Genomic DNA, 27,458 nt, shown 5'->3' on the forward strand with positions numbered 1-27,458 from the left:
AGTAATATGGCCGACCAGCACAACCTCCACAGCACTTCCTGTTTGGCGATTGCGCCGATCGGCCACCAGATGGCGCTCCTGAACCGCCAGAGAGCTCAGTGGGTCCTCCTGGTGGATCTCAGGCCAGCGGAGGGGAAATATGAATCCGATCACAGATTTTTGAAATATTGATATTAAAGACGCTGTAAAGCGTCCTTCGGCAACTTGAGCATGGCCGGGAATGACGCTGTAAAGCGTTTCCCGGCACCCAACGTTTTTTTTTTTTTTGATCTTTTTCGATCTTTTTCGATCTTTTTCCTCCGATTTTCTCCCATCCCAATGTTAGTCGTTATGCCAATCCCCTTCCTGGTCGCTGCGCACTTACCCCCCACAGTCGGTCTGGGAGAGTGGAGGCCATCACGTGCTTCCTCCGACACACGTCTAGCCAATCAACCGCTTCTTTTCACCTGGCAGCGCGGACTCTCACTGAGGGTGTAACGTGTGGAAGGATCACACTACCCCCCCTTAGATCTTATCTGCGCTGAGCAGGCGCCCCGACCGAACTGTAGGAGTCGCTGTTTACAACGACCCGGACCCACCCCGCCAGCTTTCCCACCCTCTAATACAGCCAATTGTATTAGTGTGAACGCCGGAGCTGTGAGCTGGATTCGAACAGGCGAATCCAGCGTCTCCGGTGTTGGTGACGAACGCAATCTCCGCTACGCCACCTGACCGCCTAATTGCTACAGTATTCTAAAGATCTTCTGGTGTAGAATGGATGTATGAGAGCTGCCACATCACTACTGCTGTGGTGTTTTATATACAGTATGAGAGCTGCCACATCACTACTGCTGTGGTGTTTTATATACAGTATGAGAGCTGCCACATCACTACTGCTGTGGTGTTTTATATACAGTATGAGAGCTGCCACATCACTACTGCTGTGGTGTTTTATATACAGTATGAGAGCTGCCACATCACTACTGCTGTGGTGTTTTATATACAGTATGAGAGCTGCCACATCACTACTGCTGTGGTGTTTTATATACAGTATGAGAGCTGCCACACCTCTACTGCTGTGGTGTTTTATATACAGTATGAGAGCTGCCACACCTCTACTGTTGTGTTTTATATACAGTATGAGAGCTGCCACACCTCTACTGCTGTGGTGTTTTATATACAGTATGAGAGCTGCCACACCTCTACTGTTGTGTTTTATATACAGTATGAGAGCTGCCACACCTCTACTGCTGTGGTGTTTTATATACAGTATGAGAGCTGCCACATCACTACTGCTGTGGTGTTTTATATACAGTATGAGAGCTGCCACACCTCTACTGTTGTGTTTTATATACAGTATGAGAGCTGCCACACCTCTACTGCTGTGGTGTTTTATATACAGTATGAGAGCTGCCACATCACTACTGCTGTGGTGTTTTATATACAGTATGAGAGCTGCCACACCTCTACTGTTGTGTTTTATATACAGTATGAGAGCTGCCACACCTCTACTGCTGTGGTGTTTTATATACAGTATGAGAGCTGCCACATCTACTGCTGTGGTGTTTTATATACAGTATGAGAGCTGCCACACCTCTACTGTTGTGTTTTATATACAGTATGCGAGCTGCCGCACCTCTACTGTTGTGTTTTTATATACAGTATGAGAGCTGCCACACCTCTACTGTTTCACTTGTCATTATGAGTGCAGTGAATGAGACAGTCAGCAGTACTTTGTCGTCCTCAGGGGGATCCTGCCTCTAAAGACGACGACGTCTTTTACGATCCCAACGACGAGTGGGAGCAGGACCTGTCCGCCTCCTCCTGTTCCTCCACCTTCTCCTTTTCACGCAGGAGGTAATTAATCCACTTGTTCTCCGTCCATCCATCTATCCATCCATTCTTCCTCGCTTTTCATGTGAACTGTGTCGAGTCGTGTGACGATGAATATGGAAAGTCCCTCGCTTTTCTTTTTGTCTTTTGGAGGGAACGTGAAAAATCCTATTTGTTGAACATTTTGGAAGGCTTTGTGAAAATAACCAAAAAGTGCTCCTATTGATATTTCCCCTGGTGTGATTTACGGCCTGACGCGTATTTGGACGTCTAACTACTTTTTTTCTTTTGCTCTCCCTCTACTAAGTTTTAAGTAAAGTTGCTACCCACAGAATGTTTCCTTCTGCTTTTTTCTTTTCTTAATTTCTTCTGTTTAAGAATTTCATGTGTGTGGAGACGGAGGGGTTTTGAAAGAGGGCATCCAGGGTTCCTATGTTTCTCACTCTATGACCCCCACCACACACGCACTCCGTACAACCAACACTGTACGACCAACCCTGTACCTACTAACTCCCTCAGTCCCAGCATTTTTCCCCACATTGTTATTATTCTTGTCAGGCATGTTTATTGGGCTCTCCGTGGTGGCTTGGCTAGCGGACGGACCGGGCCAAACCAAACATGGCACGGGCTCAGTAGTTCCCTTTCAACCCACCCCCCCCTCGCTCTCCCTCTGCCTCAATCAGCCCCGTGCCTGAGCCTGTGGACTGCAGCCAGAGTTGGCTTCTCTCTCTCTCTTGGTAGACCCGCTCAATTTACTGGATCCAGCAGCAGATGTGTTGCTGAAGTGGACTTTTGGTAGAATAGACATGTTAAAGATGATCTGCTTTACCTGTTGATTTAGATATTGGATGCCGGTAGTATCCTACTGTTATGTGCTGCATCAATGGTTTAGGAGGGATGCAGCAATATGTTACAGTAGGCCCTTTACACCACACATCTGATAGGCCCTGTACCTCTACCCTACACACCTGATAGGCCCTGTACCTCTACCCTACACACCTGATAGGCCCTGTACCCTACACACCTGATGGGCCCTGTACCCTACACACCTGATGGGCCCTGTACCCCACACATCTGATGGGTCCTGTTTGGGTTACTACTAGACAGCCTCTCATTTTGCCACCCGAAGTACTAAAGTCTTTGTTAGTGTAATTCTACATCGGTCGTATAAATACAGTTTGATCAATTCCAGTCCCCCTTTTTCTTTTTTTTTTTGTTGCAGAAATCGTCGATTGTCTATCGATTTATATAGGAGCATCCCAAGCATTTAGTGGTCCAGTTCAACTTAATTCTGCATTATTTTATCACATTGGAGCATTTGGAGAAAAGTGGAGGAGGCTGTGGAGGTGTGACTGTTGGAGATGCCCTCATGTGGTCGAGGAGGCTGGGGAGGTGTGACTGTTGGAGAGATGCCCTCATGAGGCTGGGGAGGTGTGACTGTTGGAGAGATGCCCTCATGAGGCTGGGGAGGTGTGACTGTTGGAGAGATGCCCTCATGAGGCTGGGGAGGTGTGACTGTTGGAGAGATGCCCTCATGAGGCTGGGGAGGTGTGACTGTTGGAGAGATGCCCTCATGAGGCTGGGGAGGTGTGACTGTTGGAGATGCCCTCATGAGGCTGGGGAGGTGTGACTGTTGGAGAGATGCCCTCATGAGGCTGGGGAGGTGTGACTGTTGGAGAGATGCCCTCATGAGGCTGGGGAGGTGTGACTGTTGGAGAGATGCCCTCATGAGGCTGGGGAGGTGTGACTGTTGGAGAGATGCCCTCATGAGGCTGGGGAGGTGTGACTGTTGGAGAGATGCCCTCATGAGGCTGGGGAGGTGTGACTGTTGGAGATGCCCTCATGAGGCTGGGGAGGTGTGACTGTTGGAGAGATGCCCTCATGAGGCTGGGGCGGTGTGACTGTTGGAGAGATGCCCTCATGAGGCTGGGGAGGCGTGACTGTTGGAGATGCCCTCATGAGGTCCATGTTGATCAGTGCTTTCCTCATTTCTCCTCTCCAGGAGCCGGAGCCTGTTGAAGAGCAGGAGGATCTCAGGGCGTCTGTATGAGATCAGAGTTCACCCCATCCAGAGCCTCCTCAACTCCTCCTCCTCCTCCGCTGGTAAACCCTAATGTTTTCCTTTTTATGTTAAATAAATTATCCCAAGAGAAGGAAACGAGGGGGATGATGGATGGTTAGCAGGGAACATGTGAAGAATGTGGAAGGCAACGCTCTTCCGACACAATTAGGTTTGGTTGCACCACAAAACATGGTTTTACCATCTCGGAAATGGGTTAGAATGCATACTTTGTCCATAAGAAAACATTGGATGTTTTTCTTCTTGTGGATTTTTCTTTTTTAAGTTATAATAAAACACAACATACTTGTGCCCTAATGATACGGTTAAACGCTCAATGAATAAACCCAATCCCCTTACCAACCATCTACAGTATGCTACTCTGTTTATTCTGAGGACTGGGAAGAGAGGAGGGTGGTGACCCGATACCCAGTAGGACCACCCTCAAGAGCCAGACAGGCTTCACTCCGCCCAAAACCCAATCCCCCCCCTGTTTATAATAAAACGCAATATACTTGTGCCCTAATGATAAGGATAAGCACTCAATGAAGAAACCCAAGCCCCACTGTGAGCTCCAGGTATTGACAATGCCAATGCTACATACCCTCCCACTTTTCCATGATATCCACACGCCAAGCCTCCCTATGTTATCCTATGTCAAGAATACAATTCCAAATCCACTGACTGCCTTTCAATGCTTCTTCCGACATGTCATTTATCGCTTTTTGCAAGCTCCGCCCACGAATCCCCAACCCTCCAAATAATGATAACGTCGCTATAAATCCTCTGCATCCTACTTCCACCGGACAAACCCTAGCTTTCCATCCTCCCTCTTCAGTTTCTGCTGCCAAGTCTGCATATCTAAGCTTTTTCCTTTCGTACGCCTCCTCCACTGAATCCTCCCATGGCACGGTCAATTCTATAAAATAAACTAACCTAGTAGCTGACTCCCACCTAAAAGGACAATATAATTACTTATGCATACCGCACCTTATGTTAATACTGTATAGTTTATCACAGCATATATTTAGCATTCAGCATTTTTAGATTATATATTAGATTAGATTTAGACTATTGGATTATTAGATTATATATTTAGCATTTCATTTTTTTAGATATTGGATTATTTTTAGATTATTAGATTATATATTGTAACTAGGTATATTTATTGTAGGGCAAAATAACTGCGAGGGCATACATACCCTCATCTCGCACCTTGTTGCCCATATGCCCATGTCCAGAGTTAATTATATTCATTGTATATTGTTTACACTGCCTTTTTATTCTATTTTTACTTCTCCACTTAGCCCCTTTCGTGACTGTGATGCACCGAGTGAGTCCACAGTCACTTGCTCCTCAATAGGAAACCAACCTAGATTTACCATGAAGGACTGGTTCTGGCCGAACCGTTCGTTATACAAGTATCACAGATCAATTTCAAAGGTACTCGCACAGTTGCACGAGGGTTTCGGACAGAGATACGGGATGGTTTGAAAGCTCGGCATTGCTAATAAACATTTTAAATATTTTTTATAAACTGGTCAACACTGCATTATTTCCGACGTTGGGTGCATGATGCGCATGCGCTGTGATCACAGCGCAGGCGCACCAGGCAGCCAACGCCATAAATAAACCCGTTTTGAGCAGTTGACCAGTTTATAAAACATATTTTAAATGTTTATTAGCAACGCAGAGCTTTCAAACCATCCCATATCTCTGTCCGAAACCCTCGTGCAACTGTGAGTACCTTTGAAATTGATCTGTGATACTTGTATAACGAACGGTTCGGCCAGAACCAGTCCTTCATGGTAAATCTAGGTTGGTTTCCTATTGAGGAGCAAGTGACTGTGGACTCACTCGGTGCATCAGTCACGAAAGGGGCTATTCTCCACTGTACTATAATTCTGTGACCTGTACCTGTATGTCTTCTACTACCTGTACCCCCCTCCCCCATGCTGCTATGATACCTGAATTTCCCCAAGGGGATCTATAAATGAATCTCATCTGAACCGCTGACTACGAGACAATCATTTTAAAATATTATGTTATAATTGTAATTGCCAAATGAAATGTGTCTAACTGATTACAACACCTCTGTTCTAGGACTGATGGGCGTGGCCAAACCCCCGTCTGTGTACCTCAGCTCCGCAGACTCCGCCCTGCCCGGCATCTGCAAGGAAATGACCAGCCAGGCGGTGGCCCGGCTGCTGCGTGACTTCGGCAGCACAGAGGAGAGCCTGGCGGACCGTCTGGCTTCCGACCTGTGCCTAGTGTACACGGCCATCCAGACCATCTCAGACCTGTACGACGGTCTGGACGATGACAGTCAGGAGAAGGGTGAGGCTGAACGGAACTGGACTAACTTCTGATAACCCCTGATCCAAAGAGCAGCATAATCTTCCATTTTATCTTCACAACCTTCACCAAAAAATTACTTTAAGGTAGCAGTGGTGTTGCTATTTGTTAATCTTACATCATTTCATGGAGCTATAATTCACACAAACACAATGATTCAGTGCCCCCATCATTGGTAGCCATATTCAAACTAATTTACTCAATAACTGTCAAACTCTAGCCTGAGCTTTGGTTCTCATTTTGCATGGTTCCACTGGATAAGATGGATGGAAGAAATACAATTCTTAAAGGGGGAATTCACTCAAAACAATGTGATTTATTTTGCACATAATCTCACACACATCCAACATCTCATCAGTTTTGCACACATTCATTTAGTTTGACAGTTTGAGTCAATGAGTTTGACTATAGCTGCCGGATATCATCGGGACATTGAATCCTTGTGTGTATTAAATTACAGTCTTATGCTGTAATTAACACAACACAATGATTCAGTGTCCCTGATGAAATCACTGGTGGTGACTATATTCAAACTCATTTACTCTGAATAATCTTTTGAGTTATTGGCACATTTAGTTAACAATAATCTGAATGTTTACACAGAGCAGAGGTCAATATTCTCAAAGTACATTCATTATTTATATATATATATATTAGTGCTGTCAGGCGATTAAACATTTTTTATCTAATTACAGGATTTGTAATTAATTAATCGCATAACTATTTTAGGCCTGATATTTTAGATTATATAATCTTATTTCAAATTGCATGTGTCCGGATGGCAGAATTCAGTACTGTATCTACAAAACCTTCTGTTTAATCATCTTCCCTTTATTCATTTTCTAGATTTTTCAGGTCTGGTCAATTTTAGCATGGTGTTATTCAGTCAAAAAGAAAGGTAAAGAATTGAATTGATATTCTCATTTGGTTTATTACAATTTACTCAAGCCTAGTAACAGACACAGTATTTCTGACACTGGGAATACATTCCCTGAGATCCATAGATGTCCCTAGATACCAAGAACATGCAAATGGTCAATTAAAAAAGAAAAAAAAAAAGAAAAAAAATTCTACGTTCTTATGGAATGAATGAGATTTAATTAAAAAAATATATATATATACTTTTTTTAATAAATTTAACGCAATAATTTGCTGTGTAATTAATTAACGTGATAAAAAAATATATATTCATTATTTTCGAATTTACATAACATGAGATCGAATGTGAACGGAGAGATCTGGAAAAAATAATAACTTCAATTTTGTGGAGGTTACCGGTAAAAACGGTAAAACACGTATTTCTAATCATTACTGGTCATGGTTATTTTTAGTCTTGCAATTTTTAAATCTCTCGGGAGTCGACCAGCACGCCGACGTGACTAAGCGACGTCATTTGTTTGACAAGGTTTCCTGGATTTCCTGAACGCTCATCGAAAGAGCAGGCCTGGAACTACATAGTAGCTAGTTTAGATTTGGTGTTGATAGCCCAAGAAATAATTTAAACAGAATAATTTCAATTCGATGCTAAATAATTTTTTACGCATGCGTGTACTCTATTTGTATTATCTTCGCCGCTGTTCACGCTAGTCAAGTCTTTTGGAGTTGTTTTGTGCCATTTCAGAGGAGGATTATGAGGCGAGGTAAGAAAATTCTAATGCTTAATCATGGAGCATGTTTACATTTGCTGAGCCTCATAGTAGAAAAACACATCTTCTAAAATCGTTTTTGTGTTGTACATTATGCAGTATACAGTGTAATGTATGTACAGTATTTAAACAAACGGTCACATCATATAGGTGAGACTGCTGAAAAGAATGATGCCAAACATACAAAAAATTATTTACACTGGAATTTGAACTTGTAACAGCCCTAATATATATATATACCGGTATATATCATGATATTCAGTATCATTCATTATTGATCTAATTTATTGGTTTGAAATATAAGTGTAGACTTAATTGTATGGCAAAACATCTTGAGTGGCAACCCAGGGAAGCAACATCCTGCTTTCACACTCGCACAGTTGCAGACATTGACACACCTGCGCACCCATTTTGCCAAGATACTGTGAACGTATCCTATTTGGTCGTGCTACACACATACACAACATTCTCAAAGTATTTCTCACAGATCTTGAGAAAAAAGAAGAAAAAAAGGATGTATGCATTGTGGTTTGCTGGTTTCATTAGTGCAAGATAAGAAATGCAGGAATAACTTGTGTTCTCTTAACCCTTGTGTCTGATAAGGATCAAATGGTCCTTTGAGATTCTTATTTTTTTTTTTTATAACTTTGCAGTGGTTGTTTGTAGCAAATATATTTGGCAACGATGTGTGTTTTTTTTTATTATCTTGGAATTTAACTACTTTCATTCACCCTGTAGAATTAAAAGTTAAACTCTTAAATTGTCCTAAATGCAAAGTGGATTTTTCTGGGGGTTATTGCAGGCTAGCATATGTCGATGATTAGCAACAACACTGATTTTGATGGATTTTTTGTAATGTAAATAAGAATTCTCACTCTTCTGAAAAGGGACCAAATGGTCCCCTTAAAAAAACACCATTAAAAAAAAAAAAATTATATGTTGAAATAATTTTCCACTTTTCTTTTTCATAAATATTTTATTCAACTTCAGCCCAGATCATAACCACCAAATATTTCATTTTAGAATTGTAACCCTTTAAATGCTAGTGTGTGTGTGATTGCATCACAATTATAAAAATAAAAGACATATTTTCAATATCGATGCAAATTGGATTTTTCTGGGGGATTATTACAGGCTAGCATATGTCAATGATTAGCAACAACACTGATTTTGATGGATTTAAAAAATAATAATAATAATTGTAATCCAACTCTCACTCACTTCCCTACGTTCAAACGTGTGAGTGTAAATAACAGGCAAGCTGGGAGAGGGGTGTGACATGCAGCAAAGGTCATGAGCCAGATTCGAACCCATGACGTTGAGAGTATATCTTGCGCCTAAACCCATGTGAACATCGCACCCTATTAACCAGCATCTTATGATTGTGCCCCCCCCCCCCCCCCCCCCAGTGTTTGTGAGTAACACAGAAGCCCAGACCCAGCTGGTGAAGGCAACCTCGCACATCAACGCTGCAGTGTCTGTCACAGAGCTGTGGCTGGCCAGCTCCAAGCCCACCTCCGGCCAGCTGTACACCACCGCCGAGGAGCTCAAGACCCAGGTCAAGAGGATGGGAGGGTTCTTCCAGCTCCTCATTCAGGTACAACGCATGTACTGTAGAAGTCCCAATTTTCAATTTCTATAATCTGACACAAGGGTTAAATGCGTAGCAGTTACCGTATAGCTGCTGATGGCTTCAACTCAGCCTTACTTGAAAGAGACTGTATTTCAGGTTTGCCTTGACTGAAGATGAATGTATTGAATAGAAATGTATGAGTGATTGATTGCTACTAATCACTTGAGATGCTGGTGGCTAGCCGCTGCTGTAGTGGAAGGAACACAGACTTTAAAGGGGAACAATTTTACCATTTCTTTCACTATTTGGGCACTTTTACACAATTCCTGTGAGTCTATGGAACACCTCTGTAAGGTTTTTCAAAAAAAATTCATTGTTTTGTATTTCTAATCAAGTACTCAAAATGGGCCGATCCAATGATAACTTGAACTTAACTCATTATCTCATTAATATTCATTATCTCCCATTGTAAAAATGTACCGCGGGCTGGACACGGACGCCCAAAGGGCCGGATGTGGCCCATGAGACGTAATTGCCCAGGTCTGCTTTAAAGGGATAGTTGCTAGTCCTATTTACCCGTGATGTTGTTGATTGGTAGACACTAGAATCCTTTCTCAGCACAGTCCCTGCTGCTCCTCATGCTGTACTCGCTCCGGCTAGTCTGTCACAAACGAATGCCAAGTCAACGGGGTCAAGCTCTGGTCTGTACATGCCGACTGATGTGTGTGTGTGTAAATCAGTCGGCATGTACAGACCGGAGCTTGACCCCATTGGCTTTGCATTAGGTTGTGGCCCAGCTATATACTGTATGCCGCAATTCCTGGACAGGAAAAATAATTGTCCCATTTAGTCCTGGTTTTGACATGCGAGTGGCTTATCAAAATGCACAGGGTTGATTGACGGGTCTTAGCTTTGAGCTGTTTGAGCCGGGTGTATGGAAATGACCAAGCAGGGGGAATTCTCAACCTTGAGCCCCAGAACACAACATGAATATATGTAATGTGCATCAGAAACCCCCCCTCAGCACCTAAACACTTCTATCCTTCTCCACCATTTTTGACTGATTTACCAAACCTTTTTTTTTATATAATAAATGTCATCTGACTTGTTTGTTTACATTGATTCCTTGTTTTAAAATAAATAATTCCACCTTTTTAATTTCTTTACGTTGATTCGGCCTCAATTGAAAACAACATCCCGTCTTCCCCTGCTCCACCCAGGGCTGTGACTCGGAGATCACGTCGATGGTGACTGAGGCGCAGAGGAAGAGCGGCCAGAGCCTGGACAAGGCGTTGAAGGCGCTCGGACACCTGGCGGCGATGACTGGCGTGCCTCTGCACACTGCCGAGCTGGATGCCCGGGCCACAGGCAAGGTAACGCTGCCATTAATACCATAGCACAGGTATCAACCGCTTTCTCCGCTGTTAATTAACCACCCCACTCTGTAATGCTGGAGAGTGTGAATATCGGAGCAGTGGGGGTCGGAGATGGGGGAATTATCGAGCTTAACAGGGATACAATATTTATGTTTGTCTGAAAGTTCACCTGTGTTGCATATTCACACCACACATATCAAGAAATGATGTTGTGTGCGTGTGTTTATTATATATATACTGGATATTTATTTATTTTTACAGATATTATAGCCTTCCATCATGTAACAAGCTATATTTGAAGATTTGCCTTACATGCTGCGGAGAGATGTTTAATATATAACGATATTAACAATGGACACAACGGGGGCAGTGTGTCATTTACTTGTGCATATTTCCTGGCAGTTTTTAATCCATAGAACGACTGACAATTGTATTGTGTTTTTCTTCAGTTGTCGATAACCACAGCTTTGCTGGAGGGAACCAATCACGGTGTCCGCTCCCTCCTGGAGGAGGGCCTTAGAATCACTAAGGAAATGCTGAGAGAAGCTCAGCTGGCTTATCCAAGGACCCCAGTAAGACACGTCTTTTAAGCTTTTGAACCAGTGGGTGGGGCCAAATTGAATATCACTCTTGCGCTCTTTAGACCTGGCAAGTCACGTGATGGTGTTAAGATCTGCTTGGTTCCAGACAGATTTTTCCCCTATGGCCTCTTACCATACCATTACCGTTTCCATGGTAACTACTAGGGGTGTAACGGTACATGTATTCGTCCCGTGAATTTACGGTACAGGCTTCACGGTGCGGTACGCGCAGCCATACGAAGAATACTAGGGTTGCACATTTTACTAATCTATGCTCAATATCTTTACTTTACACTGGCTTACAATGATCTTTAATGTTGAATATTAAGCTTGTATTGCCAAATGTAGTTGATGAATAAAACGTTGAAAAAATTAACAATGCGCACTGACACTGCACTCGGCTCTCCCCTCCTCCGCTGCCATTTACTACACAGCCTAGGTGTCCCTAAAACAAAACAAATTATATGTTTAACACAGCAGCCAGCAGGGTCATTAAAGTTTTACAGTTTTCTTTAGTTTTCTTGTTCGCCCAATAATGGTAACCAATGGAAAGGCACGCATGCACGCGCGTTTTGAACACGCACGCAGACTTTCTCCGGACTTTCTCAGTCACAGCTGATCGAAAAAAAAGCACTACATACTTTTGGACTGATCATCTGAGCTCCTCCAGTTGCTGCTACTGTGTTTAAATCCAAAATATTGATAAATCCTCTGCCATTGTTGTGTAACATGTCATCTGTTCTCTAGTCTTCTTCAGTCTCTGCTTCACATAAAGTTAAATCCTCTCTAGAAGTGAAACTAAGTTGTTGCATAAGTTAAAGGGGCAGTAGGCAATTTACTCATTGGATGCCTGAACACAGAATGACACCAGTATCACTGACTACCACGGCAAGCCTATTCTTTCTATTAATTATATAATAAATATTTGTTTCCTGTTGTACCGAACCGTGACGCCAATACTGAGGTACATACCGAACCGTGGCTTTGTGTACCGTTACGCCCCTAACTGTACACATTTCCGTACCGAACCATTTCAGTACTGGACCTTCGGTTCAGTATGCTCTGTGTACCGAACGAATGAAATGGTACGATAACCACTAACGGAACGCACATGCAGAGATATTTCTTTTGTGCAGAATTTAATTCAAAACTCCCCTTCCCAAAATATAACTTGTGCAAAGGGCCGGATGTTCGTTCAGCCCACTGTAATTTAGCATAGCCTCATAGTGTTGCGAACACACACGCTCTTTCTCTCAGTGCGTGAGGTGGAATTGTTGCTAGATTGAGAAGGGGCTGTCTCTCGGAGATCAAATGAATGATGGTTTACGGCATATAGAATGGACATTCATACACGGCATGAAACAGGAAATAGTAATGAAACTGGCTGTCTTAAAATGCTTCAAAGCTTCGTTCGATGGGCACAGGATTCGAACGGCTGAGAGGACAACGTTACGAAACCAAAATAGTCCAAAACAACAGACTGAATACACTATTGGAATTATATACTCATGATTAGTCGTTTTTAAATGCTGTAGTTTTCATGTTTGAACGTTTTATTCATGGCTACGATGAAAACAAAGATGGCGGCAAATGCTGCAAAAACCAACGAGAATATTCAACTCAAAGTAGTTGTGCTCTTGTGATTGGTCAAAGATTGCCAAGGCATATGGGTACTGTTGTAGTTATCAGGGAAATAAGTAAAGAATATGATATAAAAATTCTCAAAGATTAATTAAATTTACCTTTTTTATTGGTTGTAACCATATAACAGTGATCTGTCAGAGATTATACAATTGGGGGAACCACCGATGGAGCCTCACTCCCCAGGAGTGACTTTCGCCAAGGTGCCATATGAAAAATTAGATGTGTTCCACGTATATTAGATAGTCTCATGCGTATAATTAAATTGTCACTGTGCTTGCATCAAGATTGAGGTACATATTTACCATTTTGGTAAAGTGGACCATAAGTATCCATTAATCCCTGCCGTCTGCTTGCAGGCCCTGCAGAGTGTGAGATCCAGGGTGCTGGACTTGGCCTGTGCTCTGCAGAGCTACATCCTCTGCAACATGACGGTGAGTGACAACGACGGCATCAACTGAAGCCAAGTCTCGTCCATCTTCGACACGGGCCTACATGCTCCGCACGCACTCCCACAGCAGGCCAGTTAAAGCTGTCGGTCTGCCTTTATTGCTCCTGTAAAACCCAGTGCTCTGTGGGCTTATCTCCCCCAGTCTCTCCTTGGTAACCATTCAGGTAATGAATGTGTTGAATGAAGTGCCATCAGTCACTCCCAAGCGCTCTTGTTTGCCGTTATCTAAGCCCCACAAACTAGCACCTTTTTTTCTGTTGGCAGTTCTATTGTCTCTCATAGGGTGGGTGTGGGGGACGATATAGGGTTGTCACCGCCCACTGTGTTATTGTTGTTAAACAGTGTGTTGGGGGGGGGGGGGGGGGGGGGGGGGGGCAGTTGCTTGTCTCAACTGACGACGGAGATTAAGGAAAGCCTTTAAAGGAACACTCCAACATTTTGCGGAAATTCACTTTATTAGTCTCCCCCAGAATTGGACAAGAAGATGGGACATCACATTTCCTTTGCGTAAAGGTGCTATAGATAACATTCAGCCACTAGATGTCGCACTAGAGTGCCAGCATGTCAATTATCCAATCGGGTGCATTCCACGTGGGGAAATGGGAAGTAGGGAGGGGATACATGCCTGCATCATGTAAACATAACTTTTGGACCTGCATTTTTTTTTTTAATTATACATTCATTAATCAATATCGAAACCTTTATTCTGCACCCTTATGAAAGCTCTGTGGATGTACGGTATATATTTTGTCTATTTATACATAGCTTTGTGCAATAGGTATATTGTTTATATTAAACAGACCTATATTTTGATTAATTATACGTAGCTTTGTGCAATAGGTATATTGTTTACATTCAACAGACCTATATTTTGACTACCGGTATTTAAATTAAATACAATATTTTGTCACAAGTAGATTTTTTTTCTTAATCACCACACTGATTCCAGAATTAATATTTAACCTCACTAGATTGTGTTCCAGGTGGAACGCAATATTTGGTTCAGTCACCCCTGGTGTTTCCAGTGGCAAGCATTAACTCATTCTGCGCCAATCACGACTATAGTCGGGTTATCTCGCCATGCGAGCGCCAGGACCCCCAAAAACCAGAGTATACTCGTTTTTTCTTTTATTCGATTTTAATATTATATACAGTCTCACGGACCTCGGAGTATCATTGGGACTCATTCTGAGACCTCGAGATTGCAATGTCAGCCGAATCCTGCTAGGTGGCAGTATCGCCTACCCTTTGAAACCTTATTTCACACTGTTACATTTTATATGGTCCAGGCGGAGAAATGGTACCCGGTCAAGTGAAAGGCTTCATTCGAGCCACTTGGAACACTTCCAGCACACTTGATGCATAGTTTGTCCCATTTCATGTCAGGGACCCGATGGACATCAATACTGGAAATCGCGATCAGACCATTGGAATATTCATTTTGGAATACCTCCTAGCAAAGGTAAGGACTATATGACATCAATCCTACTTTGATCCTACAATGATTTCACATCGATCGCAACGATCATATGTCACGTATGCCATTGCTGACGATCAGAGCATCACAAAACGACCCCCCCCCCCCCCCCCCCCCCTTTGATTCCTTCATGATGAAACATAATACCTATTATATACCTTTTTGATTTGGAAATAGTATCGCGTCCAGGCGAGCAACGCAAACGACTTTTGCAAAATGCACATAGCGCTCCATAACTGCTTTCAGGAATTAGCCCGGATCACTCTGAAACTATACAATATTCACCACGGGATAACACGCGGAACGTATACATGAAAAATGTACTCTTTTACATGTTGGACGGGAGATAGTGACTGTCAAATGAGCCACAGTATTGTCTCCATAGCTATAATATAGATATAGCTCTGCAAACATCATGATGCACCGTGAAAATGACCATCTTTTAAAGTGTGGCCCATTGACTGCAGGGTACACGCTGGCGAGCACGGACACAAGGAAATATGTATCTGTTATCTACAATGTCTATCCATTAATATGCTCGTTACCAGGCAGGGTTGATTCAAGCTTGGGGAAAAGGCCATATTTGGTGTCTACGAAGAAAAATCGATGTTTTGGAGACTAAATGCAGAAGTTAGCAGCCAACCCACACAAACCTAGTTGGCTAGTTATTTAATTCCTACAACACACTGGCTTCATCCAGGGCTTCAATTATAATCCGGAATATACAAAGTGGGTTACATCTAGATAACTATGTTTTGTACATAAATGCAACGTAACAAGCTAATCGTTAGCTGCTAGCTATTGCACACTAGTCTCCTGTCACTAGAGTTAGCCTAGACCTTTCCAAAGTCTTAACTATATTAACTGAAATATGCTGAAGCCTCATGCTTCGTCTCTGGAAGTAGTTTATAAATTAACAATGTACAGTGTTGGAACAAAAATCACAAATCGTAATATCGAATCACAATATTATTGTCCCAGCCCTAACAATTTCCTGTTTAGTACAGGGAGATCTAGCCAATCCCGTCTTGTTTACACATTGTATCTTGTGTATTTATCACTTGTAGAAATATATGTAAAACAAGAAGACTACAAACTTGGTATTGGTAAATAACCTCACGTGGGTGGCTCTTAATTCATGCCCATGACACTTTTCCGTTCATGGGTCATGCTGTGTTGAGAAAAATATGTAAAAGGTCAGAATCCGCCGTCCACCGGAATATTTTTACATTGTTATTTCTACACGTGATAAATACACATGATGGAACGTATAGATAAGTCAGTTTTGGAGTTGTTGGAAGGTGTGTTTCTCTGGAGCTAGGCTAGCAGATTCCCCGTTTCCAGTTCTTGTGCTAAACTAGTCTAGCATGCAACCGGACTCTGGGGAAGAAGGTAAATAAGTGAATTTCCCAAAATGTGGACTGTTCCTTTTAAGTCCTTTCAGGGTTATGTGCAGTTCTTCTGTAATTATTACAACTGAAAATGCTTGATTTCTGTGACCGATATTCTCAAAAGGTCACTTTGCTGTGAAGGTGTGGGATTAAATATCATTAAAAACTCTTAAGCCCGACGGTACCGGTCCCAAAATGACATCACGTCATAAATCAAGCTCTACAGACTGTCTGAAAAATTAAACTATAATTTGTCTGAAAAATTTAACGATAATTTTGTCAAACGTATTCAAGTATAAACATCATAACCATGTCACAACAGCAGTTATTAGTTATAGGGGTGGAAGTAAGTCAAAACTCCAAACCTTCACCATATCTGATGATCGCAAAAAGCTATTGTTGCAACTTCAAAATGTGAACTGCCAGGTGGCCTTATTCATGCCTACTAGTCCCACAGTGAGAGGTCTGTAATATCCTGCATCCCATTCACTGTAACGTGTCCACTAGGTTAAGTCATAGGAAGTGACCTCATGCACATGCACACAAACGGATACTCGCGCCTGAACACATTTGCAGTAACTGGATGTGAGCACGGGACATCTGTATGTGTGCGTTGTCCGCGAGCGTACACTAAACTCTGCTTTGTTTGCGTTTCATATGCATTTATACAGGAGAGGGAGGCCAGTCCAGAGAAGGTTGGAGAGGAGGAGGCAGAGGAGGAGGTCCACACCTCCCAATTATGCAGATCACAGAACACTGCAGCCAAGCTGTTGCAGCTGAACCAGGCTGTCCGACAGCTGCACGACTCCATCTCCTGCGCTCTGAGAGGTAACCTGCTGGCTCCGCTCCCAGCCTCCCGTCTTCATTAGCTTCCGCCACTTCACTGATAAAGATGATATTATGTGTGTCCAAAAAAAAGAAAAATACATTTCAGGACTCTGACCTGATACTATGTCGTCATTGTGTCCACAAGATCTGGCAGTAGTTACCGTAATTTTCGCACTATAAGCCGCACCCGAGTATAAGCCGCAGCAGCTAAATTGAACGATGTGTACATATATAAGCCGCACTGGACTATAAGCCGCAGGTGTTTTAATGTTTAATTACCATAAGGGTTTGTGCACAGAGGGGATTGTCGGGAAAGAGATGGCTGTTTGAGGAAGCTCCCATTTGTTCAAGCTGCTGCTGTCAGGCAAACGCCTGCGAACACCAGCAACTAGGACTAGACTTCTTGTTTGTAGTCTTCCCACCAGCATTGGGACACAATACTGTCGGACAAATAACAAGAATTAACTCATTTACAAGTTGTATTAAGTTTAGCAAATAAGGGAACGGATGAATAACATTTCAATGCAGTCAAAAAAGCAATATTTAGATTTTAACATTTTCGGTTTGGTCACGTGAGTCACATATAAGCCGCACCGTTATATAAGCCGCAGGGTCGAAAAATAGGGGGGGGGGAAGCCGCGGCTTATAGTCCGAAAGTTTCGGTATTGTTATTGCGCCGTCTCTGGCGTTCCATTTATATTGAATTTAATTCTATATGTAACATCATGAATCTGATGCATTCCTCGCTGTGGATGTGAAACAAGATCCTTGCGCAGCCTCTAAAAGTTGAAATGAGAAGATTATCTGATCCTAAAATAAGAGATGCAATTATCTGATCCTAAAATAAGAGATGAGATCATTTGATCCTAAAATAAGAGATGCGGGAAGATGATCTGATCCGATTTGATCCTAAAATTAGAGATTGGAGAAGAGGGCATTGAAACAGTGGGTCCTGTACAACAGGATGATGACTGCAGTGTTTTGCATACATTTTGTTTTTACAGTTTATTTGTGGCCACCACAATATCAAACTGGCCCACCATAAATGGATTACCCAAACCAAACGTTAACCAAAACGTATACAAAAGCACATTCCATAATATGTCATCTTACCAAACGTTAACCAAAACCTATACAAAAGTCCTTTCCACCCCTTACAAGAAAGTAGCATGGTTTGGTTGCGGTGTGTTACCATGGTACTGGGCATTGTATGAATACATTGCCATGGTAAATCATGTATCGTCATGGTACCAAGTTTGTGCTCTAATAATTCCATGGTATAATCCACCTTCAACCATTATACTGATGGTATTTCCATAATTCGTTGGCCCCTACCATGATGGCAGTGACTAAAGAATCAGAAATACCACCATATTTATTTTTGGAAATACCACCATAATTCTTTTTGGAAATGCTATCATATTTTTTTTGGGGGGGAAATACCATCAAACTTTTTGGGGAAATACCATGATACTTTTTCATAAGACTGCTTGACTTGTAGCCTGTTTCCAGCCTGCCACCCCCAACACCACAAAGAGCATGTGGGGTAAAACTGACCAGTAGTAGAAAAGACTCACGCACATCCAAAGTATAGTCACGAGTGCTTGACTCAAATAGATATGTAAAGTTGTGGGAAAAAATCTCAACGCAGCTAACTCCAATTTGAGCTTCAGCATCAGTTTCTTGGATGTTTTGGTCATCAAGGCGGGGAACGCTATACATACTGATTTTATTTCGCAAAGCCTACTGACAGAAACACTTCACTACGGGGTGACTGTTTCCATCCCACCCACCTCATTAAGAGCCTCCCGGTCAGCCAGTTTCACCGAGCCAGGAGACTGCAGCCTTGATAGTTTATATCAGAGACAGTCCACAGACCTGAGCAGGAGATTCCAGGAGAGAGGGTATCCTACAGAATGGATAGACAAAGCTGCTAACCGCTTTGATGTGGCCACACAGGACGAATGCCTGCAACCTAGCATTAGACCCACTAAGGACCAGTCCCTGCTGTGCTGCACTACATAATTCTCCTGTAGGTATAGAATTCACTAAGATCCTACATAAACACTGGCACATCATCAACTCTGATCCCAAACTCCAATCTGTCTTCAAGGAACCTCCCACCGTAGTTTACAAACGCCCCCCCAACCTGAGAAACCAACTAGTGAGATCCTACAGCCCACCCACTGCTCACAGACCCACGTTCCTAGATAACACCCCGGATGGGAACTACAAGTGTGGCAACTGTGCACAATGTGGATATACTATTAAGAGCAAGACCTACACACATCCACTTAATGGTAAAACCCTCAGAGTCCGTGGCTTCATCACCTGTAGCTCCACTCATGTCATCTACCTAATAAAATGTCCATGTGGCCTGAGCTATGTAGGCAAACCCAACCGGCAACTCAAAACACGCATCAGTGAACACCGCAACAACATCAGATGTGGTGATGAACATAACCCGGTTGCAGTACACTTTAGACAGGCAGGACACAATATCAGCACATTAAGATACACGGGCATTGAAAAGGTAGAGACCAGCGAGAGGCGGAGACCATGGCAAACTACTTTTGCAGAGAGAGAGAGACCTACCATATACACACCCTCCAGACTATGGCCCCTCTTGGACTGAATGAAGAGTTTGACATTAAACCCTTCCTGTAAATACACACTCTGTCTGGTTCTGTTTTTTAAGTTTTCTCATTATATATATTTTTTCTCTATTTTGCATGTGATGGTGTGTTACATCTAACTACTAACTACCGTACTACTGTTATTGTAACTATATACCGTATGTTCTGGCACTTGAGCTGCAGTATGTTTTGTAAATTTGTAGCCTATAGGCTAATTGATTTTAACCTTGACCTGGTTCAACCTTGACCTCTAATATGTATATATACCCCACCCCTTTTCACATGTTGGTGACACTTGAAAAAGGCCACAGGCTGAAACGTTGTGTTAAATTATATTAAACTTGGGAACACTGTAAAACTGACCAGTCTCATTTCTCATCCCACCCGCCCCTCCCCAGGCAAAGGCAGGCGCTCCGACCTCCACACCTACACAGAGACCATCTGTTCCTCCGCCAAGACCATCAACGAGCTCATCAGCGGCCTCCCCAAGGGGATGGGAGCGTCTCTGACCTCCTCTGGTCTGCAGCTGCCCCGTCTCCAGAGTGTCATGGCGGTGCGAGACACAGTCTACTCCGCCCTGCAGTCCCTCTCTGCCACCTTCAGCCCACAGGAGGCGGCAGAGAGCACAGGGTCCACTGCGTCGGACGAGAGCGCAGAAGATGGAAGTTGGTCCAAGAGAAATAGACTGGTACCCAAGAGAGTGATCACTCTATCCAACAGTGAGACTCACTGGGTTTGAAATACTTAACAATATCGATAATTAAACAACAAATGTATGTTTAATTTGCAGCAATTCTTTGTCGTTGCCGCCATCTTTAGTGTTACAGCCCCTCACACTCCAGTTCTCAGGCTGCAGCTGGTTTGAAAGCGAAAGTAAACCGGCTTCTCTGCTGGCTGTGGCTCCAGGGGAGTTTAATAGTTCTGGCTCTGCTAGTTTCTTTTCTATCTTTTGGCACTTTTTTTGGTGGACAAACCACCCATGTGCACCGTGACTTGCGACTGGAGACTAGCTCTGATAGCACACATAGCCTACTGTGTACAGACGGTTTCAAACTGTATTTTAAATTAGAAAGCAAACAAAATAAATCTCAATTTGGTCAGTATTGTCACTTAAAGCCATTACTTTAAGTGTCTCTGGTTTTAAAACTGTGCTGTTGTATGTATTGTATTGATATTTCTTTTATTATCTATCGATTATTAAAATATATGGTGTTTTTTTTGCCCTAGGTGTATTATATTTTATGTGTACATTTTTTTAATAATAAAGCAGTTCTTTTATACCAACATGTCCTTTTTTTTCTTCACTTCCTTCTCGTATGCGAGGAGTGAGAATGTTAATCAATTCTTTCCTTGTTTGTGCAATATGAGAATGTCCTTCGATTCCTTTCCATTGACCCAAGGTGTTTTGTTTTTGGGTTTGAGAATAAAAGAAATAAAAATGGAAACTCATTTTGTTTCTTGTATCACAGCGGTAAGTATAGTATTCTTAGGTTATCGTGTAAAAAGTACATCTCTCTTTTTTTTTTTTTTTTTTTTTTTTTTTTTTTTTTTTTTTTTTTTTTTTTTTATATTGGTCTTTTTCCCCCTCCATTTTCCTCCGATTTTTCTCCCATCCCAATGTTAGTCGTATGCCAATTCCCAGTCCCTTCCTGGTCGCTGCGCTTTACCCCCCACAGTCAGATCATTTGGGAGAGTGGAGGCTACCACGTGCTTCCTCCGACACACGTCCAGCCAATCACCGCTTCTTTTCACCTGGCAGCGCGGATTCTCATTGAGAGGGCGTAGCGTGTGGGAGGACCACACTATCCCCCTCACGTCCAATCCGCGCTTAGCAGGCGCCCCGACCGAACTGTAGGAGTCGCTGTTTACAACGACCCGGACCCACCCCGCCAGCTTCTCCCACCCTCTGATACAGCCAATTGTATCAGTGCAGACGGCCAGCCAAGCTGGTGACAACCCCGGAGCTGTGAGCTGGATTCGAACAGGCGAATCAAGCTCACAGCTCCGGGGCTGGTGACGAACGCAATCTCCGCTCGACCACCTAACCGCCTACATTTCTCCTATTTTAACATTTCAACTAAAATCTGACTTTTCATGTTTGACATATTCTGTCCATTTCGTCCAAATCGGTAGAATATTTCCAGTTTGATTCTAATTGAAAATGACATCTTTTCCATTATAGAATAGAAATACTTTAATTATCCAGAGGGAAATTTGACTACAAATCGCTCACATTAAACATTTAGACAGAACACATTCACGAATAAGAATAACAAACAAATTGCCCAAGAATAGAATAAAATATACAGAAGTCTACAGTACGTGTAATATTGCAGTGTTTCAAAAGTAAAAGTCCAGGAAGATGGTAACTGTCACTCTGTGCTCGGTGATGCGGTAACTGTCACTCTGTGCTCGGTGATGCAGTATATGTATGTCATGAATTAAATCTATCCATCTACTATGGGTGCCTATGGTTTTAACGACCATCTTGTGATGGCTGTCTTGCTTGCAATCGGAAGCATTATAGTCAATTTCTTATCATTAAAATCCCATTTTCAAAAGGGGATGTTTCCTATGTAAGGTGTCGAATTCAAAGGGGATGTCTGTCTCAAAAATGGCTTCTAGGTTCCTGTGAATCTATTGCCAATATGGTGCCAGTGTCTGGCATTCCCAGAATACATGTAAATGGTCATTTAGGCCACAGGATCTCCAGCATCCCACCCCGGTCCCCTGATGTATTTTCTGCAGTGGGGTGATAAAAAATCTTACTAAATCAAAATTGTAAGGTCCGACAACACACGTTGAATGAATGAAAACTTTATTAACAGATTGCAGAATGGGTACAGTACAGCTCAATACATACAATTGTTAAGGGGATGCAGACCAGAGAAAGACTTTCGTCTTGTTTACATCAGGGTCCCCCATTTTCAATTCATCGTAACATATATGACATACATGACATACAGATAGACAGTACTGCTACATCTATACATTTATGACATACCAGATTTGCAATTACAGTACTGTTTGTGATACAAAAAGAGTCCAGAAAGAAAAGAGTATATACATTAGGCGTAGAAACTGTACATTGTATTGTGGGGGGGGACTGTACATTGGAGGTGGTTGGGGGGGGGGGGGGGGGGGGGTTGGGTAGGAGTGGGGGGGGGGGGGGGGGTTGGGTGGGTGGGGGACACTGTACAACTGTACAAACAACACTGTACATTGGATTATTGACAAGACCATACTTGGTAATTTACTGTACATTGGAGGGGGTTGTGTTCGGACATTTACAGGGGCCAGTTTCGAGTTGCAGTCTCCCTTAGGTGTTTTTTGAGAGTGTTTTTGAAAGTGGGTAGTGATTCACATTCCTTTACAGCTTTGGGTAGGGCGTTCCACATTGATGTGGCATAATTGCGAAACGTGTTTAGTCCCTTGTTTGAGCCGAATCTGGGTTTAACATGATTTGTGGAGCTCCCTCTGGTGTTGTGATCGTGGTATTCACTGACCTTTGGGAAGTATTTAGTCATGTACATGGGTACCTTGGTCGTGTAGTGTATCTTGTAGACCAGGCCCATTGCAAGTTGCTGTACTCTGTCGTCTACTCTAAGCCATCCTAGGTTGTCAAAGTGGGCAGGGGTGAGGTGGGTTCTAGGAGTAAGGTCAAGCAGTAGTCTGACCAGTTTGTTTTGAGATGTTTGTAATTTTGTTTTTAGCGCCTTTGAGGTGCTTTGGTACCATGAGGTGCAAGCATAGTCGTAGTACCCTTGAATGAGTGCTCCTGCTAGAGTCTTCAGGGTATTCTGGTTTACCAGTGAGGAGATCCGGTACAAGAAACGAGTTCGTTGGTTGACTTTTTTTATTACATTGGATGCCATTTTGTCACAGGAAAGATTTGCCTCTAGGATGGAACCCAGGTAGGTAATATCTTCTTTCCTTGTGACAATATTGTCACCCACTGTAACTGAGAAGCCGTCGGTCTTGCTGAGTTTGTTATTTGAACCGAAGAGAATGGACTCTGTTTTGCCCATGTGTAATGATAGTTTGTTATCAGCGAGCCATATGCAGATTTTGCTTAGTTCTGAGCTGAGGGTTTTTTCAACCTGTAACTTGTTCTTGTCAGAGACCAGCAGGGCTGAGTCGTCCGCAAACAGGAACAAGTTGCAGTCACAAGCTGACGACATGTCATTTGCATAAATTAGGAACAGTAGCGGACCTAGTATGCTTCCTTGTGGAACACCACAGTTTACTGTGAGGGGGGGGGATAGGGTACCGTTTACCTCCACCATCTGCTCTCTCCCCTCCAGGTAGGATTGCATCCAGCTCACTGATAGACTATCAAAACCAATTGCTTTTAGCTTGTCAATCAGAATGGTGTGATTGACAGTGTCGAAGGCCTTTTGTAGGTCCAGCATGACCATGCCGCAGTATTTGCCCGCGTCCACCTCTTGTTTGATGTGGTCGTTTAAATAGAGAAGGCATGTGTCAGTGGAGTGGGATGTTCTGAAGCCAGATTGGAATTCGTAGATTAGATTTTTTTCCGCAAGGTATTTTTCGACCTGTTCGTATACAATTTTTTCCATGACTTTCGAGATGGAGGTAAGGATAGAAACAGGGCGGTAGTTGCCTGGGTCTAATTTACTGCCTTTTTTGTGCAGAGGGGTCACTCTCGCAATTTTGAAGTCCTTGGGGACGTGTCCCTGTTTTATAGAGAGGTTTATTATGTGTGTGATGACTGGGGTGATGGCGGCTGCTGAGTCTCTGTCCCGTTAATGTCCCCTTGGGCCGTACACTTCTTCTTTAAACAATTCAAGAAGAAACATCACAATAAGTCGAGAACAAAACAAGAACACCATAAGGTCCAAACAATTTAAAATAAATGCAACACTCCCAGACCCAACACGAAGGTAAGGGAAAAGTCACTAAAACCTAGCAATAGGAGGGGGTTAGAGAGTTCCCATGTTTGTAGTGGGCGGAGATGGAGCAATAAATACATGTAGTGAGCATATGCATACATGGTGACAGTAGAATCATAGTATATAAGAAAATTGTGAAATAGAGTAATAGAACTACTGCAAGCGTATGGATAAAGGATGAGATACAAGACAATAGCTCAGGGCCGTATGCCCCATGGGGGCAGGAGAAGTCACTCGCACTGCAGGCCAGACAGAAGACTATGAAGCTGTTCCATGGGACCGGTTGAGACAGACGGAGGTTAAAAGGTTCTCCTGTCTGCAGACAAGGGAGCAAATAGACATCCTAACTAAACTAGACATTAATCTAAGGGTCAGTCCCTTAGCTACTAGGTTATTTCATCCAAATTCCCTCCAATCCTAACTAAACTAGACATTAATCTAAGGGTCAGTCCCTTAGCTACTAGGTTATTTCATCCAAATTCCCTCCAATTATTGGAGCATGTTTCCCATTGTTGTATACATAATCGATCCCAGACATCCCCTGAGATTGACATATTACATTATTTCTCCTTTATATACATTGTGTTAGTTGAGTTCAATTTGGCCTGCCAGAGTCCACCGTATATTCGAGAGACGGTCCTATTACACTTTGATGATCTGCCTGCTGATGTGAACACTTCCATAAGTACTGATTCTCCTGTTTCTATTTCTCCCCCTAAATGTTGGTTGAAATGTCGTACCTGAAGGTATCTAAAGAAATCGTTTAGTTCCAATCCGTGTATTCTCTGTAGAGATTCAAAGCTCTGGAACACCCCTTTGTGGATGAATGAGAAATAATTTGTAAGGCCCTGGCCTTTTCTATCCACCCTTTTAATCTCCCGTCCGTTTTGTTGGGAGGGAAGTTGTATGCACATCATCTGAGGGATACCCTCACTCCACACAGCTTTATCGCGTCCTGCCAAATTCTCAGTGCTACGTTAATCCAGGGATTGTTTTTCTTTGTCATGTCTATTAATTCACTATCTGCCACTATTGCTGCTAGTTGAATCTGTCATTTCACATTCAATATCTGATTCTGTTTTTTCCCCCCCTGCCATGGATATCTCGATATTAATCTATCCCGCTCCATGAATTGCTTAGTGGGTATCTCCACTGGGAGGGTCTGAAATGGGTATAACAATCTCGGTAGGATGTTCACCTTAATTGAGTCCACCCTGGAGCTTAAACTTAAAAAGGCGATGAGGCTCCATCTTAATATATCAGACTTTAGTTTTACATTCAAAGGGCCGTAGTTGAGATCAAACAATCTCGAGACATCCCTTGGCAGGTTAACTCCTAGGTAATTTAATGAGTCTACTTCCCATTTCAGTTTAAATTTCACTCTAATATGGTTGGGGGGATTGTAGTTAAACGTAAGTATTTAGTCTTCTGGATATTTAATTTATAACCTGAAAGTGTCTCGTATTAATTTGTTTTGGGATTGTCTGTGTGGGTTGAGTTAGGTACACCATGATATCGTCAGCGAAAATACTGAGTTTATGTTCTCCGTCTGCCAAGCCCACTCCCTTTGTCAACATTTTGTCTTATCCATAGGCTCAAAGGTTCTATAAAAAGGGCAAACGGTCCTGGAGAAGCCGGGCAACCCTGTCTAGTGCCACGTTCTAGGCTGAAGGACTGATAGGTCCCGTTCATTTTGATCCTTGCGGATGGGTTGTCGTATAGTGCTTGAAAGGTTGTTATTATAGACTCATGAAAGCCAAATTTCCCTAGTACCTTATATAAGAAGGACCACCTTACCGAAGCGATTGCTTTCTCTGCATCCAAACTTATTAGGGCTGCCTATTCCATTTTGGGTGATATGTCTGATAATGTCTGCCTCTGTCTAATGAAGCCTGTCTGATCCAGATGAATGAGGTCGGGTAGGATCTAGATGTAAACAATTTATATTCCAAGTTTAACACACTTACGGGCCGATAACTACCACAGTCTAGTTGGTCTTTCCCTTCCTTCGGGATGACTGAAATTATTGTTCTCCAGGATGCCTTCAGTAGTGTTGGGGTCAATTGTTCTCTAAATGTTTTATACCATTCGGCGGTGAATCCATCTGTGCCAGGGGATTTATTTGCTTTTAGTGTAGAGATTGCAGCGTGTAAATCCTCTATTGTTATTTCGGTTATCAAGTCTTTATTTTCTTCGACTGACTTTGGGTAAATCGAGAGTGGAGAGGAATGTCTCAATCTGGAAGTTGTCTAGTTTTGGTTGGGAATATAGTGTCTTATAGACATTTTCAAAGTTCTGTTGAATTTGATCTAGTCTACATTCAATTGTTCCCGAAACGGGGTTCCTTATTTTATATATTGCATTATCTGCTGCTTGTTTCCTTAATCTATATGATAGCAGTTTCAGTGATTTCCCACCCACCTCATAGTATCGTTGTTTTGTGAATAGGAGCTTTTTTTGTATTTCCAGATTGCCTATTTCATTTATCTCGTTCTTTATGTCTTTCATATCTTGTTTCACTCCCCGTTTAAATTGTGGCTATGTTGTCTTTGTAGGTGTTTTAATTTGGTTTCCAGGTTGTGTAGTCTTTGTCCTCTAAGTTTCTTTAAAAGTGACATAATGGCGATGATTTTACCTCTTAGTACCGCTTTAAGCGCGTCCCAAAGCATATGTAACGGAGGTCCGTGAGTAATATCCACAGTCACGATATATACGTGTG

At 42.7% G+C, this 27,458-nt stretch overlaps 1 protein-coding gene across 1 annotated transcript in view; it reads left to right on the forward strand.

Annotated features, from left to right (window-relative positions):
• The window catches only part of kif14 (kinesin family member 14), a 46,901-nt gene extending 25,803 nt beyond the window's left edge, over positions 1-21,098 (forward strand). The window contains exons 22-30 of the mRNA XM_084307350.1: positions 1,727-1,836; positions 3,815-3,915; positions 5,975-6,208; positions 9,282-9,469; positions 10,666-10,818; positions 11,271-11,393; positions 13,403-13,477; positions 17,034-17,190; positions 20,225-21,098. Coding sequence (XP_084163476.1) covers positions 1,727-1,836; positions 3,815-3,915; positions 5,975-6,208; positions 9,282-9,469; positions 10,666-10,818; positions 11,271-11,393; positions 13,403-13,477; positions 17,034-17,190; positions 20,225-20,565 — 1,482 coding nt within the window. The 3' untranslated portion in view covers positions 20,566-21,098. The remainder of the gene's footprint in view (positions 1-1,726; positions 1,837-3,814; positions 3,916-5,974; positions 6,209-9,281; positions 9,470-10,665; positions 10,819-11,270; positions 11,394-13,402; positions 13,478-17,033; positions 17,191-20,224) is intronic.
• Positions 21,099-27,458: the final 6,360 nt, after the last annotated feature.

The sequence above is a fragment of the Notolepis coatsorum genome, assembly GCF_963971535.1.
Source record: "Notolepis coatsorum genome assembly, chromosome: 2".
NCBI classification, from domain to species: Eukaryota; Metazoa; Chordata; class Actinopteri; order Aulopiformes; family Paralepididae; genus Notolepis; species Notolepis coatsorum.